The 13,698-nt window shown below is 44.7% G+C and overlaps 1 protein-coding gene across 7 annotated transcripts in view; it reads left to right on the forward strand.

Annotated features, from left to right (window-relative positions):
* The window catches only part of fhit (fragile histidine triad diadenosine triphosphatase), a 539,096-nt gene that overhangs the window by 160,782 nt on the left and 364,616 nt on the right, over positions 1–13,698 (forward strand). For 5 of the 7 annotated variants that reach the window (XM_007895159.2, XM_007895160.2, XM_007895162.2 and 2 more), the window contains one exon: positions 10,343–10,473. In XM_007895159.2, the coding sequence (XP_007893350.1) occupies positions 10,368–10,473 (106 nt within the window). In that variant the 5' untranslated portion in view covers positions 10,343–10,367. Of the gene's footprint in view, positions 1–7,013; positions 7,249–10,342; positions 10,474–13,698 lie in introns of those variants that run through there. The other 2 variants (XM_042339507.1, XM_042339505.1) reach the window with 2 other exon arrangements.

Here is a 13,698-nt window from a genome sequence, read left to right on the forward strand (position 1 = left end):
AAGCTATAATAGGAATAATGATTCTTGTAGTGCTTTTATCACGTTTGAGACGATTCAAAGCCCTTCACATGCGTACGACAATTGGAAGATGCAAGATACTGAGGATAGCAAAGCGCATTATAGAGAATGCAGGAGAAGAGGTTAGCGGGTAACATAAAGGGGAATCCTAAAATATTTTACAAGCACATAAAGGAAAAAAGGTTAGTTAAAGGTAGGGTGGGGCCAATCAAAGACAATGACGGCAATCTTGTTGTGAAGGCAGAGGGCGTGGCTGAATGAGTACTTTGCATCTGTCTTCACAACGGAAACGGATGCCCCAAATGCCGCAGTATTAGATGAGAGGGTAGAGGAAATAGATCAGATTACTATAGACAGAGAGGAAGTTCTGAAAAGATTGACTGGGCTCAAAATTGATAAGTCACCAGGACCAGATGGGTTTCACCCAAGGTTGCTGTGGGAGATACGGGTTCAAATAGCGGAGGCTTTGGCCATTATATTTCAATCTTCATTGGACACAGGAGTGGTGCCAAGAGACTGGAGAGTAGCTAATGTTACCCCACTCTACAAAAAGGGACAGAAAGACACACCCGGAAATTACAGGCCAGTCAGCCTAACTTTGGTAATAGGAAAGCTACTGGAGACCATAATCCGGGACAGAATAAATCTCTACTTAGAGGAACATTGGGTAATTAGAGACAACCAACATGGATTTGTTAAAGGCAAATCTTGCCTAACAAATCTAATAGAATTTTTTGAAGAGGTGACTGCGAGGGTTGATGAGGGAAATGCGGTGGACGTTATTTACATGGATTTCAAAAAGGCTTTTGACACAGTACCGCATAAAAGATTAATAAAAAANTTAGAGGCCCACGGTATTAAGGGGACAGTGGCAGTTTGGATTAGGAACTGGCTGAGTGACAGAAAGCAGAGGGTGGTGGTTAATGGGTGTTTTTCGAAATGGAAGGAGGTGTGCAGCGGTGTCCCCCAGGGATCGGTATTGGGACCACTGCTCTTTCTAATATATATTAATGATCTGGACTTGGGCATAGGGAGCACTATTTCCAAGTTTGCAGATGATACCAAGTTAGGTAGGGTAGTAAATAGTGAAGAAGATTGTGACGGCTGCAGGCAGACATACACAGAATGGTGGAATGGGCTGACATGTCGCAGATGGATTTCAATGTGGATAAGTGTGAGGTGATACACTTAGGTAGGAAAAATGATAGGAGGCAATATAGACTTGGTAGCTCAATCTTAAGGGGGGTGAACGTACAGAGAGATCTGGGTGTTCAAGTAAGCGAATCATTAAAGGTAGCGGGGCAGGTAGATAAGGCAGTAAAAAAGGCATTTGGTGTACTGAGCTTTATTAGTAGGGGCATAGAGTATAAGAGTAGGGAGGTTATGGTTAATCTATACAAAACATTGGTTAGGCCTCAGCTGGAGTACTGCGCCCAGTTCTGGGCACCTTACTTCAGGAAGGACATTAAGGCACTGGAAAGGGGGCAGAGGAGATTCACGAGAATGATACCAGGAATGAGGAACCTTAGCTATGAGGACAGGCTGGAGAAGTTAGGACTTTTCCCATTAGAGCAGAGAAGGTTACCCGGGGACCTGATAGAGGTCTTCAAGATCATGAAAGGTTTCGACAGGCGAGATAAGGAAAAGCTGTTTCCGCTGGTAGGTGTGTCTGTGACCCGTGGTCACAGTCTTAAGGTATCTACCAAAAGAAGCAGAGGGGAGATTAGAAGAAATGTTTTCACTCAGCGAGTTGTTCGAATTTGGAATGATCTGCCTGAAAGGGCAGTGAAGTCCGGTTCGGTAACAGCTTTTAAGAGAGAACTGGATAGGTATCTGGGGAAGACGGATTTGCAGAGTTATGGGGAGAAAGCTGGTGATTGGGGTTAGTGAAAGTGACTTGCTCTGTCAAAGAGCCGGCACAGACTCGATGGGCCGAATGGCCTCCTTCTGTGCCATAACATTCTTTGAGTCTATGCATAGTCTAAAGTGATGCGACTATGTGTATTTTGCAGGCAAATGCAGCAGCCAATTTGTACATAGCAATGTTCCACAAATAGAATATATATGCCATCCACCCATAACAAATAAGTCATTGACCTGCATCTATGTATCGAGCACCTTTTGATTTCAATTTGCAGCACTCAGTTGTTCTTTGAATTGTGAGGCCTTCATGGGTTGAACACTCAGTTCTGCATCATGAGGTACATTTCTCAATCAGTGATTGGGAACAAGCCCTAATTTTAATTCAGTCTGTAACCTTTTGAACTTTCTACAAATTTGGAAAGAGTAAATTAACTTAAAAGCAGGTTGGGGCTGGTGGAGATTGGCTTTACAGTGGAAACAATACACAGCCATTGTACGATTACCGACTATATTTGATTTAACTGTTAATATTTAATTTTAAACACAGATACTTTCAAGGTAGAGAAATGGAAAGAAGAGGACCCATTCAGGCATTAATTAAGGACCCTTCACTCGTTTGTAATTCATTCATGACCATCTGTTCTTTTGGATATATAAAAAGAGACCATTTTCCCTCTTGTTTTCCTTCATGAAAAATGTATGTTAAAGGTTGAACTGACTACACAGTCTCATGAATAACAATGGCCTTGAGTGGGTCACGGATATAAAGCAACACAATGTATGTAAAATGGCATAACAATAAGATGTACATTTTCTAACAGGGAAATGCAGAGATTAAGTACCCTGTAAATATGATACTAGAGGGCAGTAGTGATATTATAATGTTAAAGTTAGGTTTCTAGAAATCGTCATTGTTTAATCATTTAAACAACATCAGTTTTGTTTCCTTTTCTATTTCTTTTCTTTACCATGGTTATCCTATCTGCCATCTCATCCTCTCCCAAAGGCATTTATTTGTTCCTTGCTGGGTTATGGTTCCAAATACTTTCCAATCTTTTTGTGTGAGCCTTGACGTGAGTTTTAACAGGGTGTTCAACTGTGGAGGCATCAGTTGTGCCCAACCTTGTCATCACCCAAGATCCATACACGAACACCAACCCAAAGGATCAGTGAATAGCGAGTAGAAATGGGAGGTATTTCCCCTCTTTAATCCATGGATATGGAGACCCATTCTAGAGCCTATACAGGTACCCAAGATGAGACCTGCTAACTAAGCACAGACCAGAATTCAGATTTACTTCCAACCTTCGGGCCTGTTTCACTTTGTGTACCAACAGTTGGGTAACTTTTTAAATGATGTACATTTCATAAAACAGCTGCCTGCAGTTATACAGAGCCTTTCACAGATTCTTTGTTGCATATATTTGGAATATTTGAGTTGAGATGAATATTCTGTAGTTACCACTTGATGCATCTCATCTATCAAACAGCTGCTGAGATCAGAGAAAGGGGTAGGATGAGGGGTTTGGTGGTGGGAAGAGGAGAGGAGAAAAACCTATGAAGGTAACAATAATAATCCTTGCATTTGATATAGCACTTTTCACATCTTCTGGACGTCTCAAAGTGTTTCACAGAATATACTGCAAAGTGAATTGACTATATTTTGTGGGCGAAATGCAGCAGTCAATTGCACACAGCGGTGTCCCACAAACAGTCGTGGATTGAAGTGACCAATTTATTATTGTTTTTTTTTCTTGAGGGATTATTATCAGGCGTGTGGAGTAAGGAAACTTGTCCAAGGTTTTGCCCTGCTGAAAATCGAACCCAGGTCTCTTGCTTCCCAGGCGAGCGCTCTAACCACTGAGCTATAGGACTCCTGAGCACTCAGTTCTGGCCACTGCCATTTCTGCACCCCATTAACCTCATATTAATCCCAGTCATTTTGCTGTATGCATAAACTGATTAGTTTTCTGTGTTCTGTTCTTATTGCGTGTCACTTGGCATTTCTACTGTGCTCCACACCACCATTTAGCTTTCTGGGCATGATTTCCTTCTCAGACCATTTGAACTTAATGAATATTAAGATCATGCAATTCACAAATTTCTCAATTGCACTGTGATGTTAATTTATCCCATCCTCTTCATCCTACACTCCTATTAGATTGTCTAATCCATTTTAATAGATTATTTGTGGAGGCTTTGTGGATGTATCTCCCAGTGCTCCGCCTAGCATGCGTTGGTTGCCTCTTAGTCAATGCAAAGAAAGGACCATTGGCCCTTTGTAGCCATCCTAAAAAATGTTACCGGGTGGGCCATCTGCCCGTCCTGGTTAATTGAATCAAGTTTTCTCTTTAAAATGATGACCCTCATTGTAAAGAGAAAGTTTCATACAGTTCAGAGAGATTTATATATTTCACTGAGCAGCATGTTGATTTAAAAAAAAAGTAAATGTTAACTCTTTACAAAAGTAAATGTAACCTGCAGCAATGTTTTGGTTGATGTCTATGCATAATAGCCTGTCACTACTTGCAATATAGTTGTATATTTTGTAGTTGAAATTACATGGCATTAGTTTTAAGTATACCGTAATCATTCCTTTTTACTGGCATGTGAACAGAAAATGTCCCAGTGTGTTATTTTTGTACCTTTAGACAAATAATGCCACTTGCTTATTTTCAGGAATAATACATAGAGATACAAAGTGAAACAGCACAAGCGCTTTGTTAATAATGGGAGTTTGTTTTAGTATATGGAACAAGTTCAAACCAGCTGACTTTATTGGAAACAACAACAACAACAGCAAAATTACATTTGTAAAGCGCCTTTCACGTCGGGAGGACGTCCCAAGGCGCTGGACAGACAGCGTTACGGACCCGAGCTGAGGGTCGGGGTGGGGGAGGGTGGAGGGCAGGGGGGGAAGCAGGGAGATCGAAAGCACTGTCAAAGAGGCTTGAGGTGGGTCTTGAAGGTAGTGAGGGATGAGCGAGACGGAGGGACTGCGGGATGGAGTTCCAGAGGGTGGGGGCAGAGTGGATTGACTGAATCTGTCAGCGCCTGAGGTGAGGAGGCGCTGATGGGAGCCAATCAGGAGAGCCTCGGTCTTGTTGACGTTCAACTGAAGAAAGTTAGCTCTCATCCAGGACTTGATGTCTGACAGACATTCCGCCAGCACAGCAGTGCTCCTGGAGTCAAGGGTGGAGGCAGAGAGGTAGAGTTGGGTGTTATCCGCATACATGTGGAAGTAGACCAAGAGGGAGCATATGGATATTGAAGAGGAGGGGGACCAAGGACAGAGCCCTAAGGAACACCGCACAAGATGGTGCGGGGGCTAGAGGAGAAGGTGTTTGAGGAGATGGTCGTGTGGGAGGTACGATCTGAATCAATCAAGGACAGCGCCGTGGAGATTGAGGTAAGAGGAGAGGTGGTGGATGAGGATAGCTCAGGAGTCCTGTAGCTCAGTGGTTAGAGCACTCGCCTTGCAAGTGAGAGACCTGAGTTCAATTCCAGGCAGGGCGAAACCTTGGGCAAGTTTCCTTACTCCACACACCTAATAATAATCCCTCCAAAACCAAAAACAATAATAAATTGGTCATATTCAATCTACGACTGTTTGTGGGACATTGCTGTGCGCAATTGGCTGCCGCGTTCGCCCACAAATATACAGTCAATTCACTTTACAGTGTGTTCTGTGAAGCGCTTTGAGACGTCCTCCCGACGTGAAAAGCGCTATATCAAATGCAAGGATGATTATTATTATTATTATTATAGAGTGGTCGACGGTGTCGAAAGCAGCAGACTGGTTAAGGAGGACAAGAAGACAGAGGGAGCCCAGGTTGCAAATGGACAGAATGATATTTGTCACTTTGACCAGTGCGGTTTTTGTGCTGTGGGTGGCATGGAAGCCTGATTGGAGAGGTTCGAGAAGAGAGTGGTGGGAAAGGAAGAAGAGAAGCTGAGAAGCAACAACTCGTTCCAGGACCTTGGAGAGGAAGGGGAGGTTGGAGATGGGGCGGTAATTAGGGAGTAGAGAAGGGTCCAGAGAGGGTTTTTTAAGGATAGGAGTGATGACAGCGGTTTTTAATGCGGTGGGAACAGTACCAGAGGACAGGGAGAGGTTAATGATGTTGGTGAGTAGAGGGGCAAGGAGGTGGAGCTGGAGGAAAGGAGAGGGGTAGGGATGGGGTCGAGGGAGCAGGTGGTGGGTTTCATACGGGTTACGGTGGTGTTGAGAAAGGTGGGAGAGACAAGTTCAAAGGTGTGGAGGGAGGGATGGGTAGGGGTGAGGTGGGAGGAGGAGATGGGGAGGGATAGCAGATGCAGTGGCAGAGGCAGCTGAGCAGATTCCCTCGACTTTGCATCTCCTCGCAGTTGGTATTTGAGATGAGGATGGGCGAGGAGTGAGAGGGAAGGCGGAGGAGCTGGTTCGTGATGGAGAAGAGGAATCTGGGATTGTTCTTAGTCTCCAAGATTGTCTTTGAGTAGAACGATGATGGAGGCGAGAGCGAGAGCGGAGCAGTAGGATTTGACATGGTCCAGCCAGATCGGCCGATGGACAGTTAAGTTTGATATAAGCCAGGTACGCTCAGCAGAACACGCCTGGGCTTTAAGGGAGCGGAGGTGGCTGGTGTACCAAGGTGATTTGCGTGAGTAGAAAATGGTTTGGGAAGAGGGGAGCGAGAGAATCGAGAGTGGAGGAGAGGGAGCTGTGGAGAACAGTAACCGAGGAGGATAGGTCATTGAAGAAGGGCGCCCAGAGGGGAAGGAGTTCTGATGACTCCAAGGCAGCCGAGGGGGAGGGAGGGAGGGAGATTTTTTCCAGGGGCGGTATGAGATGGAGGTGGGTTGGGTGGTGGTGGGGAGAGGGATTGAGGAGTTAAGGGAGATGAAGTGATGGTCCGAGATCGCTTTGTCAATGCTGGTGAGGTCCGAGACTGTGAGGCCCAGAGTGATCACCGGTCCGAGGAGGTGACCACGGACGTGGGTGGCGGAGTGGATGTGGAGGGAGAGATTGAGGGAGGAGATAAAAGAGGAAAAGTCAGCAGAGGTAGAGCAGGAGGGGGTGAAGTGAAGGTTGAAATCGCCAAGGATGAGGAGGCGTTCAGAGCAAAGGGAGAGGGAAGATAGGAGGGTGGAGATGTCAGGGATGAAGGTGATGGAGGGCTTGGGAGGATGGTAGATGAGGGGAATTTTGAGGGAAAGGTTGGAGGGGTGATAGAGGGTAAGGTGCTCAAAAGGAAGGGAAAGTGTGATGGAAGATGTAGCCGGGTGGTGTGGCCTCTATCAGGGGGAAGATGTTGCCTGGAGTGATCCAGGTTTCAGTGAGGGCGAGGATGTCGATGTGTTCATCGACGATGAGGTCTTGGAATGGTGAGTGTTTCGTTGGAGAGGGAACGAACGTTTTGTAGATTGGTGCGGAGGGGACAGTTGGTGGCGGAAAGTGGGAGGCGAGGCGGGGGAGGGGTCACTGACAGGGAGGGTAGGGATGTGGATCAGGGAGGAGAGGTTTGCCCCCGTGGTCAGGGACCAGTGAGCCTTTCGGTGAGAATGGGGGATAGGGCAGTCAGAGTGGCTGCTGTTGGACAGTCAGTGGCGACTTCCAGGGTGGGCCCGACGGATGATTTGCAGGCTGGAGCAGAGGGAGGCTGTGGGATGGTCAAGCCAGGATAGGAGTTGGGAAGGGCGGTGGGAGAGGAGGACTGAGTGGGAGTAAGTGAGGGCAGAGGACAGGGGTGGGAGCATTGTGGGGAAGCAATTCGGGTCATTGGCGGCAGCCAACACACACACACCGAGACTAAAAGCAAGCAGCTGATATTGAACTGATTTTTCATGAATTGCACTGGCTACAACAACAAAATTACATTTATAGAGCGCCTTTCACGTCGGGAGGACGTCCCAAAGTGCTGAACAGTCAGGTGTCGGGGCCCGAGCATAGGGGAGGAGTGGTGTAGGAGTGAGGGAAGGCAGAGAGGTAGGAGGGAGACCAAAGGCACGGTCGAAGAGAAGGGTCTTGAGACCGGCCTTGAAGGAGGCAAGGGAGGAAGCGAGGCAAAGGGACCGTGGGATGGAGTGCGGCTAGCCTGAAAGAGGCCTGAAATTCCACCTAGTCTTAACCTGTAACCTAAGCTTGCCTGTTCACTGGTGCCATGCGATTTTTTCCCTTGCTACATGCATGATTTACTTATCATTTCTCAGATAGCCGCTCTAGAGCCTTCTATGTTTGTCTTCTTATTATCTCCTTGAGTTTGAGAGACTGCTGCATGGTGATTACAATTATATGCAGATATTTATTCTTTGAGCATCAAAAGGAACAGTTCTGTAGAAATTAAGCTTTGACTTGTTTCCCAGCTTCAATATAATTTAAAATCAACATGCTAAAATGTAGGCCAATTTTTTCCTCATGATGCTGGAAATCCAGGAACACTTTGCCCCTGTGGAAATTTACAACTATGAAAAGATACAAAACCTGCTGCATATACTGTACTCAGCTGTATAACTACACAAATGTAAATCAGCTATTTACATGACATCAGATTCCATTTGTTTTTTTGATAATATCAACACTTTGTTTTAAATTGCTGGCACTGGGTTTACTGCTAAATGTCTTACTGAATATTTTGGTTCTTTGTAACACTGAACTGACACACAGCGAAAAGAATAAAGCTTGCTGCAAGCGACACGGTGGAACAATGAGAACATAATGGTGTGGACTTCAATGAATTCCCTCGCTGAATGTCCGTTGAGAGAATCTTCTCGGGAACATGTTGTTTAACTATTTCATACCCAAAAAGGCCACAAAACATGCCCTTCAATTCCTTTGACAACTAGAAAAAAAACAATGATTCCAGTTGGAACAATGCCGAGTGTTGTTCATACTTGTGTCAGCAGGATTATTTCCAGATCTCAGATGGCTCTGAACTGTACCTTCTTCTTCCCAAGCCTGGTTCTGAAAAGTTCGGAAAGGGAATTGCTGTGTGTGTGTAAAAAAAATCTCAGTAACTTTTCACCAGTTTCTGAGAGATTTTATTTTTGCACAAAATCTAGAAAAGCTTTCCAGCATGTGTTTTTTAAAGTAAAGGGCTTTCTTTTGTATTCAATAGGATCAAAATATCCTCTTTTCTGTTGTACTTCTCTCTTACACTTGTGTATGCACTGCTAATGAATCACTGAAAATGCCTCGAGTGGAAAAGCCTTAAAGGTGTTGTGTAAACAAACATGCCGAGTTCAGTTCTGATATTAAGGAAGGAATGTTTGACAGCTCTGTGCTTCCCACTAGTTTCACAAATACTTTTGCAAGTCCCCTTGGAAAAATAACATGGGGGAAATTCAAGGCTGGAATCTTTTATGTGATTTGATACCAAGTGCTGTGAACATAGCGATTGACTGAAGAAATGATGACCAGCAAATCTGTTATGTTCATTGCTTATCAATTTCCCACCAAAATATTGAACATTTGACCTTTCTGCCCTGTAATATTTTTCCAAGATCTGGTGTGCCTTAAGCAAACTTTTTGTGTAAATGTTTACTGAAGGTGTTGAATAATATGGCCAAACATTCTTAGCAGCCATGGGGCAAACCTGTGCATAATTTAATGGACAGATTAGGAAATGCTGCACGGGTTTTTCGTTTGGAAGCTCAGTCTTTTTTGTTAAACAAACCGAAAATTTGAAAGAACGTTACATGAAAGTAAATATTTCTGATAATAATTGCTGATTTTGGTTTCACAATTGGGTGTTAGTTCATTTTGCTCTGTCGCACCAATTTGTATACCTGACACCAAAAGCAAACGTAACACACACTACTTTATATCTGCACCTTCTGTAGTTTCAATGGGGGAATTGTAATATTGTATGTGAATTCCTAAAGTGACACCTGATACATTCAAGGCCAACACAGCCGCACAAGCTTCTCCTGTGGGGATGGAGCCCTTTCTGTGGAACAATTTGCTTCTTTACGTTGCACATGTTCACTCTAACTCCAATACTCCTCCTACAGGGTAGTACTAACAACTAACACGAAAAGAACACTTTGCAACAGAAATGATTTGCAAATTAAGAATAATTCTGCTTCAAGCACTGTTTCAAATATTTCCTCTTTAAAGCACTTCAGCACCTGTTTGTTAGAAAGGCTTGTTCTGAAGAAAAATTCCATCCGGCTTTGAAAAAACACTCAAATCTGGATAAAAACTTTACTTCTGAGACTACGTCCACACCAATATCAAAGCAAAGTATAATTAACCCTAACCCTAGCGTGATTGGAAGAATTTGACAACATTTCAACTTTGTAGGCCTGTGGCAGTGCTGTAATTCCTCATACATTTCTTGCTGTGAAGCTTGTGGCTGGACTTTGTTGTTAATTTGGGCACCATGGAAGATCTAGAGGGTTTGTGTGTTTTAGAGGCTAGTGTTGGCGGTTACTATTGGGAAAAGTGGTCAATTTTTAATTTTTTAAATTTTATTTACAGCCTCTGGACTAGTCAGAAGCCTACTATGTCTACATTCAGATTTGGACAACACATCATCAAGTCCTCTGTAGTTTTCCTGCAGAGTGACTTGTCCTTTGCGTTGGTGAACAGGAAGCCAGTGGTCCGTGGACGTATCCTTTTTTATAAGGCAAAGTTTTAACTCTTTGCTCTTCACAGTTACAGAGAGCACATGGCTGCCTCATTCGCAAACGTAGACAAGGTAAGCCATTACTTTGCACTATGGATGAAACATACAGAGAGGAAAAACAAAAGCTTGTAGCCAATAACTGGAAAATTGCATGCTCGAACGATGCTGTGGCACTTGAGAGGCGGTTACCCAGCAACAGCTTCAATTGATGGGTCAAGGTCCAAGATACCTGAAAAGAAGCATGAGATGAATTTAAACTACATACAATATAAAAGCATCCATGTTGGAGGAAAATAATAATGGTTTTAAGGTTAGTTAGCTGTGACCTGTATTACTGAGAAAATAGGTGGCTTAATGAAAGCTCTACAGAAATGACCACAGTGCAACGGTTCTCACCCCTTGATGTACGTGCAAATTTTATTAACGCTTTCGTACTATGTGGCCTCTGCTTTCCTAACCCTGTCGGTGTGCGTCCTTATTTGAAAGGTCAGAGTCACAGACAAACAGTTAACCCCAGTGCCCAGTAACTGGAATGTCCAATCGGAGTCTGCTCACACTAGTAGACCTCCAACGTTGACAACTACCCTCCGAAGTGCTTACTCCTTTTCTTGTCGAGAATATTGCAGAGGCTCGAGGATACATTTGGTAGAAAGAACAGCTCTTTATTTAAACCTAGCAACCCTAGGCTATCTTGCACATAAGGAACACAACAATGAAAGATATAATAACAATAATCCTTGCATTTGATATAGCGCTTTATCACGTCTTCTAGACATCTCAAAACGCTTCACAGAATATGCTGCAAAGTGAATTAACTGTATATTTGTGGGCAAAACAATGAAGCCAAGCTAATTGAGCACAACAGTGTCCCACAAACAGTCGTGGATTGAGTGACCAAATTATTATTGTGCATTTTTCTTGAGGGATTATTATCTGGCGTGTGGAGCAAGGAAACTTGCCCGTGGTTTCACCCTGCTGGGAATCAAACCCAGGTCTCCAGTTTGTGAAGCGAGTGCTCTAACCACTGAGCTACAGGACTCCCAAGATATATAACAATGGGAGCAAACACATAACTATAATAACTGGCAGCACAATACTACATTAGTATTGAAATATAAACCAACCCTGACTGTCCAGTAGTCCTGTACATGTCAATACGTAACGGATGATGACCATTAGTTAGCGACCACGAGGAGCGCTGAGCATTGCTTTATATAGGCTTGTGGCTCTGCCCACCGTATTATGCGAATGCGAGGGTTTTTCCCTCCATGTTGTTTTACTCCGCAGGCTGCTTGTTTAGCCGACTGTCCAGCAAACCCTGAATCTACACTTTGTTGCAATTGGTGTAGGGCTACTGCTAACTCTGTTGCAAGCAGCTTCTGCCATGTGCAATCATACAGAGCCCATTTAAAGGGGCGGCTTCCCCATTTAGCTTAAATGGTATATAGTTATATATACATATTATTTACACATTACAAAAGACTGCAATAATAGGGTAACCGTGACAATACGACCAATGTAGAGCTAAGATTAGTGCCTTTTGAAACATGACGCTATTAGCAACTAGCATTGGTGGAACACATCTGAAGATTGTGAAACACAGAGAGCATCTTTAATCTTGGCAAATGCCAATAACATTCAATTACAGGAAGATTCTTGGAAGTACATAATTTTTTCTTCCAAAACTAACTGTTAGCCTCCACCAAAACAAGCAGCATTATAGGTGAAATACACTGAAGTTCAAATAATTATATGAATGACAGCAGAGAAGGAAGCCACTCAACCCACCCAGCCAAAGATGGTGCTAATTTATCCATTGGAGCTAACTAATCAAATCCCAATTCCCTGCTCTTTCCCCATAAACTTTTATTTTCCCTCCTCTTCAAATATTTCATCAATTTCTTTCTCTGCCTCCACCCTCCCAACCACCACTCTCTCCCCTTCTCCCATCTCCCACTGCACCCCAACCCCTGCCCATCCCTCCCTCCACATTTTCGAACTTGTCTCCCCTTCCTCTCTCATCAGCACCATATCCAACATGAAACACACTACCTGCTCCCTTGACCCATCCCCACCCCTCTCCTTACATCCCATCTCCACGTCCTCCCCCTTTACTCTCCGACCCCCATCAATCTCTCCCTATAATCTGGCACCGTCCCCAATCACATAAAAACAACTATAATCAACCCCTTCCTGAAAAAACCTTCCTTGGACCCATCTCTGCTTTTTAACTACTGGCCCATTTCCAACCTCCATTTTCTTTCCAAGGTCCTTTAAAGAGTCGTTGCTTCCCAGCTTCGCTCATTCCTCTCCTACCACTCCCTTCAAGAGCCTCTCCAATTGGGCTTCTGTGCTGCTCACAGCACGGAAATTGTTCTGTTTAAGTTGACAAACGATATCCTGTCCATCTGTGACCAGGGCTCCCTCTGCCTCCTCGACTTCTCTGCTGCCTTTGATATTGTGGACCACGCCATCCTCCTCCATCGCCTCTCCTCTCACCTCAATCTTCAAAGTTCTGCCCTTGACTGGTTCAGGTCTTATCTCTCACACTGGCTCCAATTTATCTCCGCCAACGGTTTCTCTTCCAGCCCCCGCACAGTCTTGTGCGGTGTTCCTCAGGGCTCTGACCTCGGTCCCCTCCTCTTCAACCTCTACACACTCTCCCTTGGTGACATCATCCGCAGACATGGGGTCAACTTCTACATGTATGCGGATGACACCCAACTCTATCTCTCTGTTTCCACCCTCGATTCCAGGACCACTGATGTCCTGACAGACTGTCTGTCATACATCAAGTCCTGGATGAGAGCCAATTTTCTACAGCTAAGTGTCAGCAAGGCTGAGGCTCTCCTGATCAGCTCGCACCAGCACCTCCGCACCTCAGGTACTGGATCCATGGATGCACACTCCAGCTCACCAAGCCAGTCAGGAACCTGGGCGTCTTGTTCGACCCTCAACTGTCCTTTCTCCCCCATAGCCGTGCCATGGTCCGCTCTGCCTTCCCTCAGCCCTGAGTCCACCGAAACCCTCAAACATGCATTCGTCACCTTAAAGCTCCACTACAGAAACCCTCTGCTTGACGGCCTCCCCAACTCTTCCCTCCACAAGCTGCAGATCATCCAGAACTCTGAAGCTCCTGTCCTCTCCTCCTCCAGGCTCTGTGACCCCATCACTCCCACCCTCGCTCAGCTCCACTGGCTCCCCATTC

The sequence above is a fragment of the Callorhinchus milii genome, unplaced genomic scaffold (assembly GCF_018977255.1).
Source record: "Callorhinchus milii isolate IMCB2004 unplaced genomic scaffold, IMCB_Cmil_1.0 Scaffold12, whole genome shotgun sequence".
Lineage (NCBI taxonomy): Eukaryota > Metazoa > Chordata > Chondrichthyes > Chimaeriformes > Callorhinchidae > Callorhinchus > Callorhinchus milii.